The sequence below is a fragment of the Lepus europaeus genome, chromosome 13 (assembly GCF_033115175.1).
Source record: "Lepus europaeus isolate LE1 chromosome 13, mLepTim1.pri, whole genome shotgun sequence".
Lineage (NCBI taxonomy): Eukaryota > Metazoa > Chordata > Mammalia > Lagomorpha > Leporidae > Lepus > Lepus europaeus.
The window spans coordinates 86,754,886-86,773,577 of record NC_084839.1 but is presented as its reverse complement, the minus strand read 5'-3'; the positions used below and the strand labels follow the sequence as shown (position 1 = coordinate 86,773,577).

The window sequence follows — 18,692 nt, the reverse complement described above, 5'->3', positions numbered from 1 at the left end:
CCACATGCAGATCTGCTAGTACTTGGGAAATGGCGGGACCAGGCAGCCCTGCCCCAGCCCTCGTGAGCAAATAGCCAGAGAGGGCATGCAAGCAGGATGTATGGGTCATCACTCATAACTCAGTATCTCTGCCGAGTTGTACGAGTTTGGGTCTTATCTAGAGTTTTGTACGTCTTGCTGTCCTTACACTTGCCCATCACATCTGAAATAAGATGTCAGAGGATGCTGTCTTTGCCTCAGCAACATGACCTTGTAGTACCAGGATGCTTAGTCCTGGGAGTGGACCAGGAATCCCTCCAGGGCACCTGCAGGCCCAGGCCCTCCTCCCTGGGAAGCGTGGGGGTTCAGAACCTTTACTTTTCCTTCCAGGACAGACGGCCCACAGTGCACAAATGGCCAGGCCCCAGAAGACTGTGGCAGCCCTGCCTCAGGACGAAGGTGGGTGTCCCCCAGCCCTACAGACAGAGCCCGCTCATAACCACAAACCCGCGGCTGAGGGATTTGCCACGCATCCCGCCCGCAGCAGTCCTAAGTTGCTCCCTCCCCAGGTTGTCCCTCTCTTCACCCAGCGTGGCTCCAAGTCTGGGATGGTGACAGGCGGGCAGGGGCATCACGCACTCTGTCCTGTCCGCAGGGATCCGGGCAGCCACCAGCACGCCCATCCTCTTACCCAGCCTGAAGCGGGGTGTCCTGGACCACGCCTTGCAGCAGGGGCTCCTCCGCCGCACCCGGCGGCTCTGCAGCCCCACTGCCCCTCCAACCCCGACACGGCCCAAGAAGCTCAAGATGCAGGCGCCCATGGACATGTTCCCCACCGACTGGAGCCCGCCACCCATAGAGTTCCTGAACCCGAGGGCGGTGCAGGCTGGCAGGGAGGACGCTGCGCAGAGGCAGCTGGGTGCGGCAGGCCCGCGAGAATTGCAGAGTCTGGACAGAGAGTTGAAGCAGGATCGCCTGGGCCCGGACGCAAAGGGGAACACAGCCTCACTGCAGAGGTTCTGGGACATGACAGGCCCAGGCCAGCCGGCTGTGGCAGCACAGGAGGATGACCACACCCCGGTAAGCCAGCGGCCGTGCCTTGGCCTCCTCTTTGGCAACCCCTTCCCGGTCGCCCCCAGGTTACCTCTTTTTTGCTGCTCTCTCAGCTCTTAGAGCCTTCAGGCTGAGGGCACAACCCTAAGACCCCTTTGTTTCTGCTTCTGACCCCTGCTAACACATGAGTGGGAGTTGAGACCAAATTTGATGTCACTGCTGTGTGGGACGCCTCAAGGCTCGCATGGCTGAAGTTGGGATCATGGCCCCAGAACAAGGAGGAGCCTTGGTGCCATTGGGTTCTGGCACAGAGGCTCGGGCTGACTCTGGGCGTGTGGATGAGGATCCCTACGCAATGAACTTCAAATTGCGAGTCAACAACTGGTGCTAACTAGACTGGGGACACTGATGGGTTGACAGATCTAGGACAGTTATTCTACAAATAGGGCTTTCATGATTTGAAATAGACCGAGGTTGTTGATAACCTAAATGTCCATCACTAGGAAACTAATAACAGAAACTATGTTCTAGCCATATATCAGAATACCATATACACACAGAATCACATTGGCATTGATGTCATACAGGATCACAAGACATATGAGGGTACTGTAAGAAGTTTGTGGGAGGGGCCAGCACTGTGGCTTAGTAGGTTAAACCTCTGTGGCACTGGCATCCCATATGGGCATAGGTTCAAGTCCTGGCTGCTCCTCTTCTGATCCAGCCCTCTGCTACAGCCTGGGAAAACAGTGGAAGATGACCCAAGTCCTTGGACCCTTGCATCCACAGGGGAGACCTGGCTCCTGGTTCTGGATCAGCCCAGCTCTGGCTGTTGTGAACATTTGGGAAGTGAACCAGTGGATAGAAGGCCTGCCTCTCTCTCTCTCTCTCTCTCTCTCTCTCTCTCTCTACCTATCTCTGTCTTTAACTCTACCTATCAAACAAATAAAAATAAATAAAAATAAAAGTTCATGGGAAATGGAATTAAAAGATAAGTTTATTTTGGCACAAAAGGTTTTTTTAAATCTGTGCATAGTTTTTCCATGGTATGTGTTTTTCATGAACTTTTGAAGAACTCATGGTTTTTTTTTTTTTTTAAGATCTATTCATTTATTTATTTGAAAGGCAGAATGACACAGAGAGAGGGAGAGACAGAGAAAGATCTTTCATCCATTGGTTTACTCCCCAAATGCCCAGAACTGTTAGATCTGCACCAGACTGAAGCCAGGGTCTCCCACGAGTTTGGCAGGGGCCTGAGCACTTGGGCCATGCTCTGCTGCCTTCCCAGGTGCATTAATAGGGAGCTGGATCGAAAACAGAGCAGCCGGGACTTGAACTGATGCCCCGCTAGGGGATGCTGGTATTGCGGGTGACAGCTTAAGCCACTGTGCCACAATGCTGGCCTCATTATTGTGTTGTTAATTAAGCAGAGCAAAGTGCAGGATAGTGTGTGTAGTATGCTATTGCTTGTGTTGGGGAAGGATCTATGATACGTTACTGTTTGCTTGTCTATCTCTGAAGGCACCCAAAGACGGGTCACCTCTGGGGAGGGAGATGAAGAGGTTTCATTGTATACATTTGTGGTTTTGATTTTTTTTTAAGATTTTATTTATTTATTTGAGAGGTCGAGTTTAAGACAGCGAGAGGGAGAGACAGAGAGAAAGGACTTCTTTCCATTGGTTCACTCTCCAAATGGCCACAACAGCCAGAGCTGCGTCGATCCAAAGCCAGGAGCCAGGTGTTTCTTCTCAGTCTCCCACGTGGGTGCAAGGGCCCAAGCACCTGGGCCATCCTCCACTGCTTTCCCAGGCCACAGTAGAGAGCTGGATTGGAAGAGGAGCAGCCAGGATTAGAACTGGCACCCATGTGGGATGCTGGCGCCGCAGGCGGAGGATTTACCTACTGCGCCACAGTGCCAGCCCTGGTTTTTGATTTTTTTAATTGTGAGAGAGTATGGCCTATTCAGAAAAAGTAAAATAAGGGCAGGCGGTTGACCTGGCAGTTAAAACTCAGGTTAAAACGCCCACATCCCGTACTGCATCCCTTATCAGAGTGCCTGGATTCGAATCCTAGCTCCACTCCTGATTCCAGCTTCCTGCTAACACATGCCCAGGAGATGGTGGGTAATGGCTCAGGTTAGTTGAGTCTCTGCCGCCCACATGGGAAACCTGGATTGAGTTCCTGGCTCCCTGCTTTGTCCTGTCCCAGCCCAGGCCATTATGGGTATTAGGGGAATAAACCAGCAAGCGAGAGAACCCTCTGTGTTTCTCTCTACCTCTCAAATTGCTTTACTAATTTTAAAAAGAATGAATACTTCAAAAATATTTTTAAAAAAGAATTTAGACTAATTATTTCCCACCCCCACCCCCCACCCCCGTCTTCTTTCTTCCCCGTTCTCGTGTCCTGTCTCTAGCTCACCCCTGGGGGCTCAGAGAAGTATATCAACAGCTTGGATTACCTGCTGCAGGAGAAGAGGTGAGTGTGGGAGAAGACCCATCATGGCACTTGCTTCTGTGGACATGGCAGCGATTTCAGGACCCCCAGTGAACTCCTGCGGAATAAAGCAGCCTCCCCCACCCAGGCCCAGCGTGCCCGTGTCATCTGATGAATAACCACATGGGCTGGTAGCCAGGTCCAAGGGTGGCATCTCCAAGGCAGAAGGCTCCCAGACCCCCACCACTTAGGAATCCCTCATTCCAGGTCCTCTCTCCACCTAGATACTGTTCTGCCCAATTCATGCCAGTTTGGGGGTGTTCTGTTAGAGGGAAATGGAAAAGTAGGCAGCTTTGGGGCCAAGGTATACGACTTGACCATGGCCGTGAGTGTTATGCTGGATGGACAAGAGACTTCCAGCACTTCCGGTGCCTGGTCCTGACCACGCACTGGAGCGGGCTTTGTTCCTTTTCCCCCAGCACTTTATCTGTTTCACACCTGCCTCTCCCTGCTAGAACAGCACAGCACGTAGGAGTCGGTTTCTAAAGGAGCTTCTAGCTAACTCCTCTCTGCCCATAGCAGCTTGGGAAGGCAGCGCCGAGGGCAGAAGCCGTGTGTGATCAGAATTGGCAATCCCTCAGGGAGGCGCAGGCGGTGGTGAAAGAGTAGCTGTTGCTCTGTGCAGTTAAGACACCTGGCGATGGGGCCGACTTGCATCAAGGGGCTGTGTGGGGTGACAGCACCAGATTCCTGCGGTACACAGTAGGCACCTCGCCCTGTGACGTGTCTGGGGACAGCTGCTTGTGTGTCTGGGTCATTCTGGGGACGTGACATGTGCAGAAGTTAAGGTAGGGAGGGCACAGGGCTGCTGTGGAGCACTTTGAGTTCTCGCCTCGCTGCACCTGCCAGGACAGATGCTCACTCATCTGTCTTCCAGGGTTGCCCAGCCCCATGTTCTTGCCCACAGGAGAGAGGTAAACATATGTGTGGGCCAATTAGTTGATTTCTGCCTTTGTCCATCCCTGGCCCTCTGCCCACCCCAGAGTCATCTCATCTCCTCCATGCAGAGCTCCTCTGGGCCGTGTAGCCCAAGACTGTTGCTGTTCAGCTCCTGCACCTGAGTATATTCTCTCCCACCTAGATTGTAGATCAGGGAAGAGACCGTGTCTGTGTGCATCCCTGGGCTGTGGATACTGGGAAATGTTGGAGGAAAGCAAGCAGGAAGCCGTCACGCCTGGCCAGTGCACCTGGCCTTGGGAGGTGCTTGCTCTGTCTTAGCTCAGAACACCACACACTCCTGGCTGACATAATAGTTGTTTGTCACAGCTCTAGAGACTGGAAGTCCAAGATGAAGGTTCTGGCCCATTCAGGTCCTGGTGGAGAGAAACAGCAGCCAGCAGTCGGCTGCCTTCTTGCTGCGTCCTCTGGAGTCTCGTTTTATAAGGACGCTGATGCTATCAGATCAAGGCCCACACACTGTGACTTCACTTAACCTTAATCACCTTCCTACTCCAAGTGCAGCTACACTGAGGGCTAGGACTTCAGCGTGCAACTGCAAACATTCAGTCTCTAAGCACTGTGTGCGGGCCCTTCTTCAGGCAAGGGCTACATGCAGCTGAAAGGGCAGCCCCTGCCCATCTAGAAATGCAACACAATGATTCCGGTCTTCGCCATGCTGTGAGGTTGCCACGAGGGGCCCAGAATAGTGGAGCTCGCTTCCCAGAGATATGCTTGCCCTTGGGCCTTGCAGGATAAGGTGTTTTCCTGGGGGGGTGGTGGGGGGGGGGTTGACGGCTCCTGTAAAGATGGCTGGGTCAGGACCTGCTGCTGCTCCTGGCTGCCCAGGATGAGAATGCTCAGTGCTGTGAGTCAGGACAGCAGGCCAGATATGAGAGTTTTAAGCAGCATGTTTTCCCACATGTTTAAGAAAGGGCACACACTGCCTTTGCAGAATCGGATGGGAGGGGTGAGAGGGTAACAGCACTAAAGTGGGGCTGGGAAGGGGCCCATACCCAGGAGGCCCCTGAGAGGAGAAGGATGGGGCTGGGGCTGGTGGCCTGGGTGGCCGGGATGCTGGAGGCTGTGTGGGGAAGAGGGATGCAGAGTTGGATGCGGTATCCGAGCCTGCTCACTCTCCGCTGGAAGTCATACAGTTGGGATTGGAGCTCCTGGGCTGGAGAGCAGGTATCTGAGAGCTGAGGGCCTGAGGGCGCAGCCAGGGTGAGCACCTGGAGGGGCGCACAGGGGCTGGGGAAGCTCCCAGGCTCCCTCAACAGCTGTGGGAGCCGGGACAGGAAAGCCGAAGGGTGCATTGGTCTCCTCTCTGGGTTTGTGGGTCAGGAGGTCAGAGCTCTGGCAAGACAATGGCGGGTGCACAGGGCCTCGGTGGGTGCTGGTTGAAAAGGGAATGAGGTACCCAGCTGGTAGGAGAAAACGAAAGGCCTAAGGGTAAAAGGTAGGGAGAGTCCAGGAATGAGCAGGGGCTGGAGGGCTGCCCTTTGTGGCGGCAGAGTCAGGCCAGGAGTCAGGGACACCCAGGAGCCAAGGGCCCTGGATGCCCCCCATCGTGCAGCTAGGCGCCAGGGAGAGCAGAAGAACCATGCCCAGGCCTAGGTGTACGTTAGCATTGGAATGCCAGCATGAAGTGCACAGATAAGCGCACACTTGAGCCAAAACGCCTTCCTTTGGGCCTTCCTGCTCATCCGAGGTGGTACTGTTCACACAGTGCAGCCGCCACCCCCAAACCCAAACTCGAGAGCCTTGGTGCACAGAGGCCCCAGCTGCACAGCCTTCTGGTCCCTAGGCCTGGTCATGTTCCTGGCGGGGTGGGGCCTGCAGCCCAGAGACAAGGCTGGACGTCCGGGGCAGCACTGACACTGGCTTTGGTTGTCTTCTCCCTGCAGGGAACAGGCCCTGGAACAGGAGCGAGAGAAGCTGCTCCTGCAGAACTGTCTGGATCTTGACTCCTTGGATCTCAATGAAGATCAAGTGCCGCTCACACCCGAGCACAGGTGAGGGCCAGGGGCTAGGCAGTCACCTCTGGAGGTCAGGGGCTTAAGTGCCAACCCACCCTCGGCTCTCAACGGTTTTCTCCAGCCATCTGTGTACCGCTTGTGAGGACTAAGGCTGCCACATCCATTCATCCATTCAGGAAATAGCCGAGCACCCACTGTGCATCACAGTCTAGTGTGGACCTTTGAGAACACAGAGATCATAAAACAACTTGCTCTGCCCCAATTATCTGCCCGGATCTCTTGGGGAAATACACAAACCCACAGTCTAGCAGAAAACTGCCTTTTAAGGGAAAATTACAGGCACGTGACATTTTCATCTTCCCCTGTCTGGGAAGAATAAGGTAGCTCTTAGAGTGCTGTCATCTGGGGCTCTGCCGGCCCTGATTTAATTGGGCCATTGGCTGGTAGGAGGGCTGGATTGATCTGCTCCACGGAGACGCAGCGATGCCCGGGGACCACAATTGAATCTACCTTCAGGGTACGTTTTCCATCTGTCTCGGTCCTTTCGGGCTGTTATTACAGCGTCACAGACCAGGCAGGCTGATGCGCCACTAAAACCTCTCTCACTGTTGAGGAGGCTGGCAGTCTGAGATTAGGGTGTCAGCCAGCGTGGATGGGCTCCGGGGAGAGCCCACCTCCAGGCTGCACACTGTCGGCTTTGTGTTAAGTCTTCAAGCGGCAGGAAGGAATCGGGAGAACTCTCTGTGTTTCTTTTATAATCCCACTAATCCCACTCATGTGGGCACCACCCTCCTGATCTAGTCGCCTCTCAAAGGCCCCACCTGAAAGTAACGCCATCACACTGGGGATGAGGGTCTTTCTTTTCTTCTTCCCTTCTTCCCTTCTTTCCTTCCTTCCTTCCATTTTTTTAGGTTTAGTTGAAAGGGTTAGAGAGAGGGAGAGACAGAGAGATTGTTCATCCACTGGTTCACTCCCCAAATGGCCACAACATCCTGGCTAGGCGAGGCTGAAGCCAGGAGCCAGGAGCTTCATCCGTGTCTCCCATGTGGGTGCAGGGACCTAAGTACTTGTGTGACCGGAGAGAAGTCATGGGATCCTTGTCTTCGTGCAAGAAAGAATTCAGGCGTGAGACAGAGAACAAAGTAACAAGGTTTTACTGGGGACAGAGCATCCGTCAGAACGGAAGGGACGGAGAGGGAGAGAGCACCCAGTCACTCAGACTGGGGAAAGCAAGGTCACATAGTTAAATGGAGAGAATACATCAGAGAGGAGAGCGCCATCTTTGTTTAGACTCCCGGTTTCTAAGGGAGTCTCCTTACCCCCTCCCCCTTCTCCAGGACAAAGGGTTTGTTGAGCGTAAATTAGGAAATTCCTTCCCAAGTTTGTTATCAGACAGGGGGAGTCTTGCTGGTGCAGGGCCAAGGGGCTCCTCTAGGGTGTTTATCAGGCCAGGGAGTTTTCCCGTGGGGGAAGGGGGACCACCTGGCAGGTTCTCAGGGTCTGGGCAGGAATTTGAAATGCATTTGCAGGGCTGCTATAGGTGTCAGTTTCCTTAGGCCCTTCCGACACACATAGGCTGAATTCTAACTTCCTAACACATTTGAGGAGTGAATCAGAGGATGGAAGATTCTCTCCACCCCTCTCCCCCACATTTTCTCTCTCACTCAGTCTTTCAGGGTTGGCATCTGGCCTGCAGCAAGGTGAGCGTGGGAGTCCCTGTGTATAAATGACAAAGCTGTGAAACAGAACGAGGTCACTTGAGGAGCCACAACAGAGGAGGGGTTCCGGGGTGCAGGGCCATGGCATCTGAAGAGGAAGCAGAGGAAAACCAGAGAGCAGAATGCTGGGCAGCTTGAGGGTCAGAAACCACGGAGATCAGGGCGGTCAGTTAGCCTAGCAGTTACGACACTGGCATCCCACATCAGAGTACCTGGGTTTGATTCCCGGCTCCAGCTCCTGGCACCAGCTTTCTGACAACGGAGATCCTCCCAAGTATTCAGGTTACTGTCACCCACAGGGGAGACCTGAACTGAGTTCCCAGCTCCTGGCTTCAGGGACCCCCTTCCCCTACCACCACCATTTGGGGAGTGAACCAGCAAGTGAAAGTTGGCTCACTCTCTTGCTCTGTCTCCCCCATCTGTCTCTCTGCCTTGCAAATTAAAAAGACAATAATAAAGAAATAAAAAGTCGAGATCACCGTGGCCTTGACTGTGGGAGGACAGGGGAGAAGAGAAAAATGGGCAGTGACTGGAGGCGGAAGTGGGATCAGGGTTTGTTGGTTGCTGTGTTGTCTTTCCTTTCTTCCTGTCTCTTTCATGGAGGAAGTAGTCCCATGTTTGCGTGCTAATGGGCATGCCACAGGCAAGGACGAACTCCAGGAAGTACGTTCCCAAGAGGCCCTGGGTGGGTCACTGGAGATGAGCTGGCCTCAGCCACATGCCCTGGATGGTCTGCTGTCCAGGCCTTGCTTTCTAAGCCCGCATGTATGAGGGGCCCTCAAAAAGTCTGTGGAAAAATACAATTACAAGATAAGTTTATTTTGGTATAAAAAATTTTGAAATCCACACATCATTTTTTTCATACTGAATATTTCCTATGACCTTCTTGAAGACCCCTTATATAATTGGCTTTCAAAATGTTTTGCACCAAGATAAACTTATCTTTTCATTTCCGTGAACTTTTATAGAATTTTGTATGTATGTATGTATGTATACATGTATGTATGTATACATGTATGTATGTATGTATACATGTATTTGAAAAGCAGAGCAACAGAGAGGGAGAGGGAGAAACAGAGAAGAGAGACACATCTTTCATCTGCTGGTTCACTCCCCAAATGCCAGCTACAGCCAGGGTTAGGCCAGGGCAAACCCAGGTCTCTAACATGGGTAGCCGGAACCCAAGTACCCATCTTCTGTTGCCTTCCCAGGGAGCTGGATTGGAAGCTGAGCAGCTGGATCTCACACCAGCACTCTCATGCTGACCTTGTAAGTGGCGGCTTAACCCACTGTGCCACAAGGCTGGCCCCCCTCCGTGGATTTTTTGAAGGTTTGTTGTCTTTAGGAGAGGTCCAGGCTAGGGTGGGTGAAACACTGACATATACTCTGAGTTAGCAGCTGTGTCCACTTTCCTGAGTGACAACTTAGGAAGTGACAACTCTACCCTTCCTCGGGACCCGTGCCGTTAGGGTCCCCCAATGCTTTACACTGTGAGTCTTGTTAGAGTAGCCCAGAGATGCCCACGTGCAGTGCCTCGGCTGGCCGTAGGCGTTTTTCTCTTATTTTTCTAATCTCCTTCTGTTTACCACAATGGTCAACAGACTTTTCCTGTCGAGTTTTTGAGAGTAAATATTTTAGGCTCCAAGGGCCGGGCAGCGTCTGTGGCGGTGACTCAGCTGTGCCGCGGCTGCGCAAAAGCCCCCACAGATGACAGGTCAGTGGGTGCAGCCGTGTCGCAGGAGGGCCGCGTCTGCAGATGCAGGCGCTGATGGGCAGCAGCCAGCCCACAGGCTACGGTCAGCCTGACCCAACCTGGGGCGATCCCCGCCTCCAGACTGGTCGCAGTCTTCACTGTGGAGATCTGGGGATGTGTTTGGGTTGAAGCAGTCATCCCAGACAGCCAGAGAGAGGGCTCCTCCCACGCTGCCCGGAGACCCAGGGGAAAGTTAGGGCAGAGTCACAGGCAGATCCCAGAGGGCAGGTGCTGGTTCCTGCGGGCTGTGTCAGGAAGAGTCTACCGGCTGTGGTGGAACACGAAGGCTGAGTGGAATCAGAAAGCCGAGGGCCACTGGGCCTCCCCGAGCCAGAGTGCCTCGGTGGCACCCGGTGTGACCGATCTCTCAGTTCCCGGGTTCTCCACTCACTGGATACAAAGCCTTGGAATTAAACCTTTTAAAAATCCCCAAGCACGACTAGTAATTCTCACTCTTCACCTTTCTACCATGTACATCCAGGATTCTGGATGCCAGGGTTGGGTGTTTTGCAATCCCTCGCCTGTGCAGCTGAATGAAATCACTGATCGTTTTCTGGGCACGTGATGTTTTTCCAGGGGTGCTTCAAGAAAGCCTCTTTGACGGCGGCTGCTTTGAGGTGGTGGTTTTGATGTGGAATCGTTTTTGCTGGGATTGTTCAGCCTTTTGAAAAAAAAAAAAAAGCCTCACTGATACACCAAGGCCACAGCCACTTCCATGCCTGAATGGGGCTGAGGAAGTGAGGTGTGGGGTGGGGGTGGGCAGGGAAGGGGTGCAGGTCAGGAAGGGGCGAGGCGGAGGGCGGGGGCTACCCATCCTCTGGCAGACAGGGCGGCCTGTGAGTGTCATAACCACTCACAGAAGGGACCCCTGGCCATCCACAGCAGAGCGTCTGCCCATACCCAGAACTGCCTTGCATCTCGAACGGGCGCCATCCTAAGTTTTCTCCTTTCTTAAAGTCAAAAGACTGTGATGTGTGGGGTGGGGGTGGGGGTGGGGGTGAATGTCTGAATGACAGCGTCATCCTCCATGCACAGGAAATGTTCAATTAGACTTGTACGAGTCATCTAGAACTCCTGCTAGTGCACAGGCGTTATCGTTACTATCACAAAAGTCTCTTTGAGCGATGGTTTGGGGGACAGGGCCGGAATGCCTTCCTTCACAGCTGAGTCTGTGTCTTAGAGACTTTTAATAACCCATTCATGTCCTCTTAACTGTGAACGCAGCGTAGGAAGCAGTAGATACTCGTGTACCTCTAACAGCGAAGACACGAACAAAACAGAAAATGATTTTGTGGGGTGGTTTGCCGAGACTGCTTCTAAAAGCCTACAGGATCAGAATTTCCCTGGATTTCCATCATTGTTCTCATTCATGGTGCCATTTCATCCTGACGATGGCCCTGTGCTGTGGGTAGGGCCTCACCTTGGGTCACCTGGACAAACAGCAAGGCCGATTTCACCTAGCCAACCTGGCTGGCCTGCTGGCCACAGGCTCGGCTGGTTGTGGCCCAGTTCTGATGGGGACCAGGCTGCTGCTCTCCTGGTCTCCTCAGCCCATGGACCCTGCTGGGGACCTTGATCTGGGCTGTCTCCTGGTGAGACAGGAGGGCACAGTGTCTGTAGTGTTTATTTTGTTGTCATTATTGCTACGTGTGTCCTGTTGCTACAATACCAAGCAGAGCAGCCTTATGAAGGAAACAGGAAATGCCTCTTCTGCTTCTCCCCTCCCCTAATTGTTTCCTTTGGGATGACCCTAGATCTTAGTTGAGTGTATCCTATGTGTGTGGAGTATGGTACGTGCCTCTTATGTTTGAGTGTGTGCCTGTGTATACAGCACTCCTCCCCATCGATGGTTTTGTTTTCTGAGGCTTCACTCGCCCACAGCTAGCCCTGTCCAAGAATATGACGGGAAGCCCAGAAATGAGCAGTTTGCACTTTTTAAGGTGGGTGTCGCCCTGCCGAGTAGCGTGATGAGCTCACTCACTGCCCCAGCGCATCCCACCAGGGACATGGAGCATCCGTTTGAGCAGCATTTCTGGGCTGTACACACTCCCCCCACCCATTAGTCACTTGGTGCCCCGTTGGTTATCAGATCCGCTGTCAGGATATCTCCGTGCTTGTGCTAAAGTAACCCTTATTTTGCTTAATCACAGCCCCAAGTGCAGGATTCTCGATGCTAAAGAGAAGCCTTAAAGTGCTTCTTTTCAGGGAATAGAAAGAAAAAGAAAGAAAGAAAGCTCTCGACTTTAACAGCGAAGGAAAAATTACTGTATAGTGCAATTGCGAAGCTCCGCGGAAGAGCAGATCTGGCTGTGAAATTGTGAGGGAAGAGAGGGAGCTCATGCTAGTTTTGCTGACACACCTCAAACTGCAAGAGGTACAGCCGCAATGCTTAAGTGCTTGGATGAAATGGAAAAGGCGCTCAATGATAGGGTTTGGTTCTGTCTGTGGCTTCGGGCACCCACCGAGGGTCTTAGAACGTATCCTATGTGGATAAGGGATTGCCGTTTAGGTACAGACACACGGGCGCACACAGATTCTTGTCATTTTCTCCCACGCGTGTGCTGTGGTCAGCCGTCCACGCCAGTCCTATATCATGTAGGGACTTAGCTCATTCTCAGACATCGTCTCAACTGCCTCCCTTTTTTCTACCCCCATTTCGGTAGGACGTGAAGTCCCAACGGTCCCCTCTCTGAAGGAGCTCCTTGCTCCTCCCCCATCTGTGGGCCCGGTTCAGTGCTGCTCCATCAGACTCGGGCAGGACAGGGCCCGAGGATCTGAATTCCAGCAGGCCGCCTGGGTGTCCTCATGATGGCTGGAGCTAGAGGCCTGCTGGCCCAGAAGGAGCATCCAGGCTCCCAGAAGGAGCATCCAGGCTCCCGCAAGGAGCATCCAGGCTCCCGCACCTGCACCTGAGACCCTCCCACTGCCTCGTGGTTCTGCCCATGCTGCCCCCTAGGCCAGCGCCTGCTCCCCTCACTCAGGATGACTTCCGTGAGCCTGGATGCACCTTAGCACTTCTGTCCCCTACCCATCAAAGCACCATGTAAGCCATCTTGTGGCCGGTCACTGGCCAGAGGCATTGCAGTGGTTTACTTGCTTCTCCTGGGTGGCCTGTGCCTGACTCAGCCTCAGCACCTGGCATCACAGGCATGCAGTGAAAGTCTGACCTGGCCAGAGCCAGTGGGTGGGGCTTGGGCAGGAACCACATCTCCTGGCCCTCAACTCCTGCCCTGAGGGAGGCACTGGACACCCTGACAGAGTGGCAGAGAGGGGGCTCCTTAGCCTGCGTCTCATGGTCTCCTCCTCCATCAGCCAGTGGCACTGTCCCCCCTGGCCTGCAAGGGAGACCACAGAGCAGGGGTGCCCAACTCCACCTGGCTTTCCCTAGGGCCCCCTCCATGCTGCAGCCCCCGGTGCTCCTCTGATCCCCACTGTCCTGCCCCTTGCTTTGCCAGGATGCTGGTGGAGAAGTTCTCCGTGTCGCTGCAGGCCATCCCATCGGTACATCCAGGAGAGACCGTGTTTCTGCCTAGACGGCACCCTCTGCCCTGTGCCCTGGACTCCTCACAAATGGAGCCACACAGCCACCTGGAAGGGCTGTTCCTCAGGTGGGCGTGCATGGGGTCGGGTGGGGGGAGGGAGCATTGGTTGTCAGGGCCCCTTCCTCATGGATCCCAGGGATGGGAGCCACCCAGGGGCAGGCATTGTGATGCAGTGGTGGAGCCACTACTTGGGCCACCCACATTCAGCTTCCAGGCCAGCTTCCTGCTAATGCACACCCTGGGGGGTGGCAGTTAATGGCTTCCTTCCTGCCACCCACGTGGAAGACCTGGGTGAAGTTTCTGGCTCCTGGCTTTGGCTGTTTGGGGCATTTGGATAGTGAGCCAGCAGATAGACCATGTGTCATCTGTATCTCTCTGTGTCACTCTGCCTTTCAAATAATTTTTTTTTTAATTATTTTTTTGAAAGGCAGAGCAACAGACAGACAGACAAGCAAAGATCTTCCATCTGCTGGTTCACTCCCCAAATGCCAGGGCCAGGCCAGGCTGAAGCTGGGAGCCTGGAACTCAGTCCCGGCCTCTCACGTGAGCGGCAGGGAACCAAGTCCTGGAACCATCACCTGTTTCCTACCAGGGTGTTAAGCATTAGCAGGAAGGTGGATCAGGGGCAGAGGTGGCACTCACATCGGATTTGGGACGTGGGAGTCTCAAGTTGGGGTTTAACTGCTGCACCACAGTGCCTGTCCCCCAAAATAAATTTATTTTTTTTAAAAATGGCCACCCTAAATTAGGAAATCCAAAGTGATGTTTTGGCCAATCTTCACATGTCAACTTTTAGGAATGTGTCCATAGCTGCATGTGCGTGCTGACAATGTTTAATGATTTCAATGCCTATCCTTTAAAAATCCTACATTATCGCAAACACCCAGCAGTGCGTTTGTGTGTACATGTTGCTTTCTCGTCCCCCGTGCCGCGGTTTCCTGGAACAGTCTGAGTCAGACTGGTCCTGTGGGTCTCCATCAGCGCAGGGGCCTATCTCTGGGCCTCCCAGAGTGTGTGATGGTCACTTCCCTCTGTGGTAGTCCTCCCTGCCCCCCTGCCGCCCACCATGCATGGTTTCCTAGTTTCCTGCAGTTTCAGTTAGCCACAGGCCAAACACTCGCAATCCAAAAATACTAAATGGGCAATTCATGGGATGAGGCAGTTCGTAAGTTTTAAATGGCAGGCCATTCTGGGTAGTGTGATGAAATTGCCGTGGGCTGAGTTAGCCTAAAATTAATCTCTCTCCCTGACGTGTCCCCTATCAAAATCTCATGCCATGCTGCTCCATTCTGCCCCAGACAAAGCTCCTCCTGTTGTCCACTGTACTCACACTGTAACCATCACCGTCTGCCAGTCACTCCGTAGCCGTCTGGGTTATCAGATCAACCTCCCTGGTATTGCAGTGCCTGTGTTCAAGTCACCCTCGTTTTACTTCTTAACGAACCCCAAAGCACGAGGATCCTGATGCTGGCAATTCACCTACGGCAAAGGAAAACTATAAATGCTTCCTTTAAGTGAAAAGGTGAAAGTTCTCGATTTAATAAGGAAAGTAAGGGGCCAGCGTTGTGGCGTAGCAGGTAAAGCTGCCACCTGTGGTACTGGCCTCCCACAGGGGCACTGGTTCATGTCCCAGCTACTCCAATTCCAATCCAGCTCCCTGCTAATGCACTGGAAAGTAGCAAAAAATGGCCTAAGTGCTTGGGCTCCTGCACCCACGTGGGAGACCTGGAAGAAGCTCCTGGCTCCTGGCTTCAGCCTAGCTCAACCCTAGCCATTGCAGCCATCTGAGGAGTGAACCAGTGAATGGAAGAGCCCTCTCTTTCTCTCTCTCTCTCTCTCTCTCTCTCTCTCTCTCTCTCTCTTTGCCTCTCCCTACCCTCTATAACTCTTTCAAGTAAATAAATAATTTTTGTTAAAAAAAAAGGAAAGAAAAAATTGTGTGTTGAAGTTGCTGAGATCTATGGAGGAATGAATCTTCCGTGACATTGTGAAGAAGGAAATAGAAATTGATGCTATTCTTGCAGTCGCGACTCAAAGTGCCAAAATTAGGGCCAGAATGCATGATAAGTACTTAGTTAAGTTGGAAAAGGCATTAAATGATAGAATTGGCACTCTCTGCTGTTCTGAACATCCACTGGGGGCTTTGAAACACATTCCCCACGGATAAGGGGGTTGCTGTAGTTGTTGGAGACACAGCTCGCCTTTAGTCTGTGATGATGACAATGCAAGAGTCCGTCCCCAGCCCCAGGACAGCTGCCCTGTTCCACTTTTCTGGAGTAGTAAATTCTGAACATTATCACGTAACCACTGAGTAGGTGGATGAGTTTTGAAAGATTTACCACGTTAATATCTGATACTTGCAATTATGAGCTAATGTATCCAAGAACAAGAACGAGAAGGAATCTTCAGGATCCAGGGCAATAGCCGGCCAGACTAGCGCCCTGCTGGGTTGGAGGCCAAGGGGATGGAGAAAGGGCCAGTTCAGCCCACCTGGAGAGGAGCACAAAGGTGGGGCTGCTTCTATGGCCTCTTTGGCCACATCAGGACTTAAAACACAGGAGTCGGGGCCCGGCATTGTGGCATAGTGGATTAAGCCACTGCCTGTGATGCCGGCATCCCATATGGGCACCTATTCGTGTCCCAGCTGCTCTGCTTCCGATCTAGCTCCCTGGGAAAACAGCAGAAGATGGCCCAAGTGCTTGGACCCCTGCACCCATTTAGGAGACCTGGAATAAGTTCCTGCCTCTTAAGCCGGCGCCGCAGCTCAATAGGCTAATCCTCCACCTTGCGGCGCCGGCACACCGGGTTCTAGTCCCAGTCGGGGCACCAGATTCTGTCCTGGTTGCCCCTCTTCCAGGCCAGCTCTCTGCTGTGGCCCGGGAAGGCAGTGGAGGATTGCCCAAGTGCTTGGGCCCTGCACCCCCTTGGGAGACCAGGAGAAGGCACATGGCTCCTGGCTTCAGACCAGCATGGTGCACCTGCCGGCGCGGCAATCATTGGAGGGTGAACCAATGGCAAAGGAAGACCTTTCTCTCTGTCTCTCTCTCACACTGTCCACTCTGCCTGTCGAAAAAAAAAAAAAAAAGGAAAAAGAAAAAAGTTCCTGGCTCCTGGCTCCTGGCTTCAGCCTGGCCCAGCCCCGAGTGAACCAATGGATGGAAGATTCTCTCTCTCTCTCTCTCTCTCCTTTCTCTTTCTCTGTCTGTAACGCTGCCTTTCAAACAAATAAATGAATCTTTAAACCACACACACACACAAGTTCTCATCTCTTTCCTGGCTTCCTTATGTTTATTCCATTCATTCTAAGTCTATCCTACTTTTTAATATAAAGATTACTCTTAATGTTTTGACACATTTCCTTTATAGGTTTCTCTCCTGGCATATCCTAAGCACATCTAAAGGCAGAGTGAGCTGTAGGATGTACCCCTGTGTACCCATATCTTACCTTCCACAAGGACCAACTCAAAGCCAGTCCTATCATTGTCTACCCCTTCCCACATCATCTCCTTAAGACCGCCTAAACAAATCCGATAACACGTAACTTAATCTGTAAATATTTCAGTTTGCATCTCTAAAGCCTAGGACTCTATTTTAAGTGTAACTTTAATATCATTATTATGCCCCCAAAATAGTAATTTATTTATTCGCACTTATTTGAAAGGCAGAGACAGAGAAAGAAACAGATGCCCCAACAGCCAGGGCTGGACCAGGCTGAAGCCACAATGCCACCTAAATCTGGATCTCCCAAATGGTAGGCAGGGACCTAAATAGTTGAGCCATCATCTCCTGCTTCCAAGGAGGCACATTAGCAGGAAGCTGGATCAGAAAGAAGTGGGAGAGCCAAGACTTGAACCAGGCATTCCAGTGTGGGATGCGGGCAGCCTTTTAAGTGCTGTTCCAGATGCCCACCCCCTAATTTCTTAGTATCATTTTATAGGTCAGTGTTCAGACTCCCTTTGTTGTTTTATAAATTTTTTTAGAATTATTTTGTTTATTTGAAAGACAGAGTTACAGAAAGAGATAGAGCTAGAGAGAGGTCTTCCATCCGCTGGTTCACTCCCCAAATGACTGCAACAGCCAGAGCTGGGCTGATCTGAAGCCAAGAGCCAAGAGCTTCTTCCAGGTCTCCCACATGGGTGCAGGGGTCTAAGGACTTGGGCCATCCTCCACTGCTTTCCCAGGCCATAGCAGAGAGCTGGATTGGACAAGGAGCAGCTGGGACTCAAACCGGCGCCCACATGGGATGCCGGCACTGCAGGCTCGGGCTTTAACCCACTGTGCCACAGCGCCGGCCCCTATAAATATTTTTTGTAAGTTGTTTTCATCAGGATCTGAACAGATCCAAACACTGCAGTTAGACAATGTGATGCCAAAGGCGAAATACTAGTGCAGGGGCTAGTGTTGTGGTGAGGTGGGTTAAACTGCAGCCTGTGGCACCGGCATCTCCTATCAACACCAGTTCAACTCAAGGCTGCTCCGCTTCCCATCCAGTGTCCTGCTGTTGTGTCCAGGATAGCAGTAAAAGATAGCCAAGCACTTGGGCCCCTGCCACCCACATGGAAGACCCAGGTGAAGTTCTAGGCTCTTGGCTTTGGCCTGGCCCAACCCTGGCCATTGCAGCCATTTGGGGAGTGAACCAGCAGATGGAAGATCTCTCTCTGTATCTCTCCCTCTCTCTTCTGTAACTCTGTGTTTCAAATAAGTGAATAGACCTTTAAAAGAAGGAAATACTACTACACTGCATTGCTGCTCTACTGCATTTTATTATTCTCTTTTTTTTGGACATCTATGTTATTTCCAGATCTTTTGGACAATGTGATAGAGAATATTCTTATACATAGATATGTATCCAGAAGTTTAGAATATACTTCCAGCTGTGATGTGAGATCATTCTGTCTGAGATATCACCATCAGAAAAACTTCACATTGATGTATTGAAAAGGCAGTAATTAAAGAGATGATGCGGGCTGGGCACTTGGCCTAGTGGTTAGGATGCCCGCATCCCACATCAGAATCACCCGGGTTTGATACCCAGCTCCTGCTCCTGACTTCGGCTTCCTGCTAGTGCGAACCCTGGGAAGCAGCGGTGATGGCTCAAGGAGTGGGATTCACCTGGGCTGTGTTCTCAGCTCCCAACTTCAGCCTTGTCCAGTCCAGCTGTTTTGGGCATTTGAGGACTGGACCATTAGATGGACGTGTTCTCTGTCTCTCTCTGCCTCTCCAATACATACATACATAC

General features: G+C 52.3%; 1 protein-coding gene across 1 annotated transcript in view; it reads left to right on the top strand.

Annotated features, from left to right (window-relative positions):
- The first annotated feature begins 786 nt into the window (after window positions 1-786).
- The window catches only part of FAM178B (family with sequence similarity 178 member B), a 100,185-nt gene continuing 82,279 nt past the window's right edge, over window positions 787-18,692 (top strand). Inside the window, exons 1-4 of the mRNA XM_062208880.1 lie at window positions 787-1,059; window positions 3,446-3,507; window positions 6,369-6,476; window positions 13,367-13,519. Coding sequence (XP_062064864.1) covers window positions 787-1,059; window positions 3,446-3,507; window positions 6,369-6,476; window positions 13,367-13,519 — 596 coding nt within the window. The remainder of the gene's footprint in view (window positions 1,060-3,445; window positions 3,508-6,368; window positions 6,477-13,366; window positions 13,520-18,692) is intronic.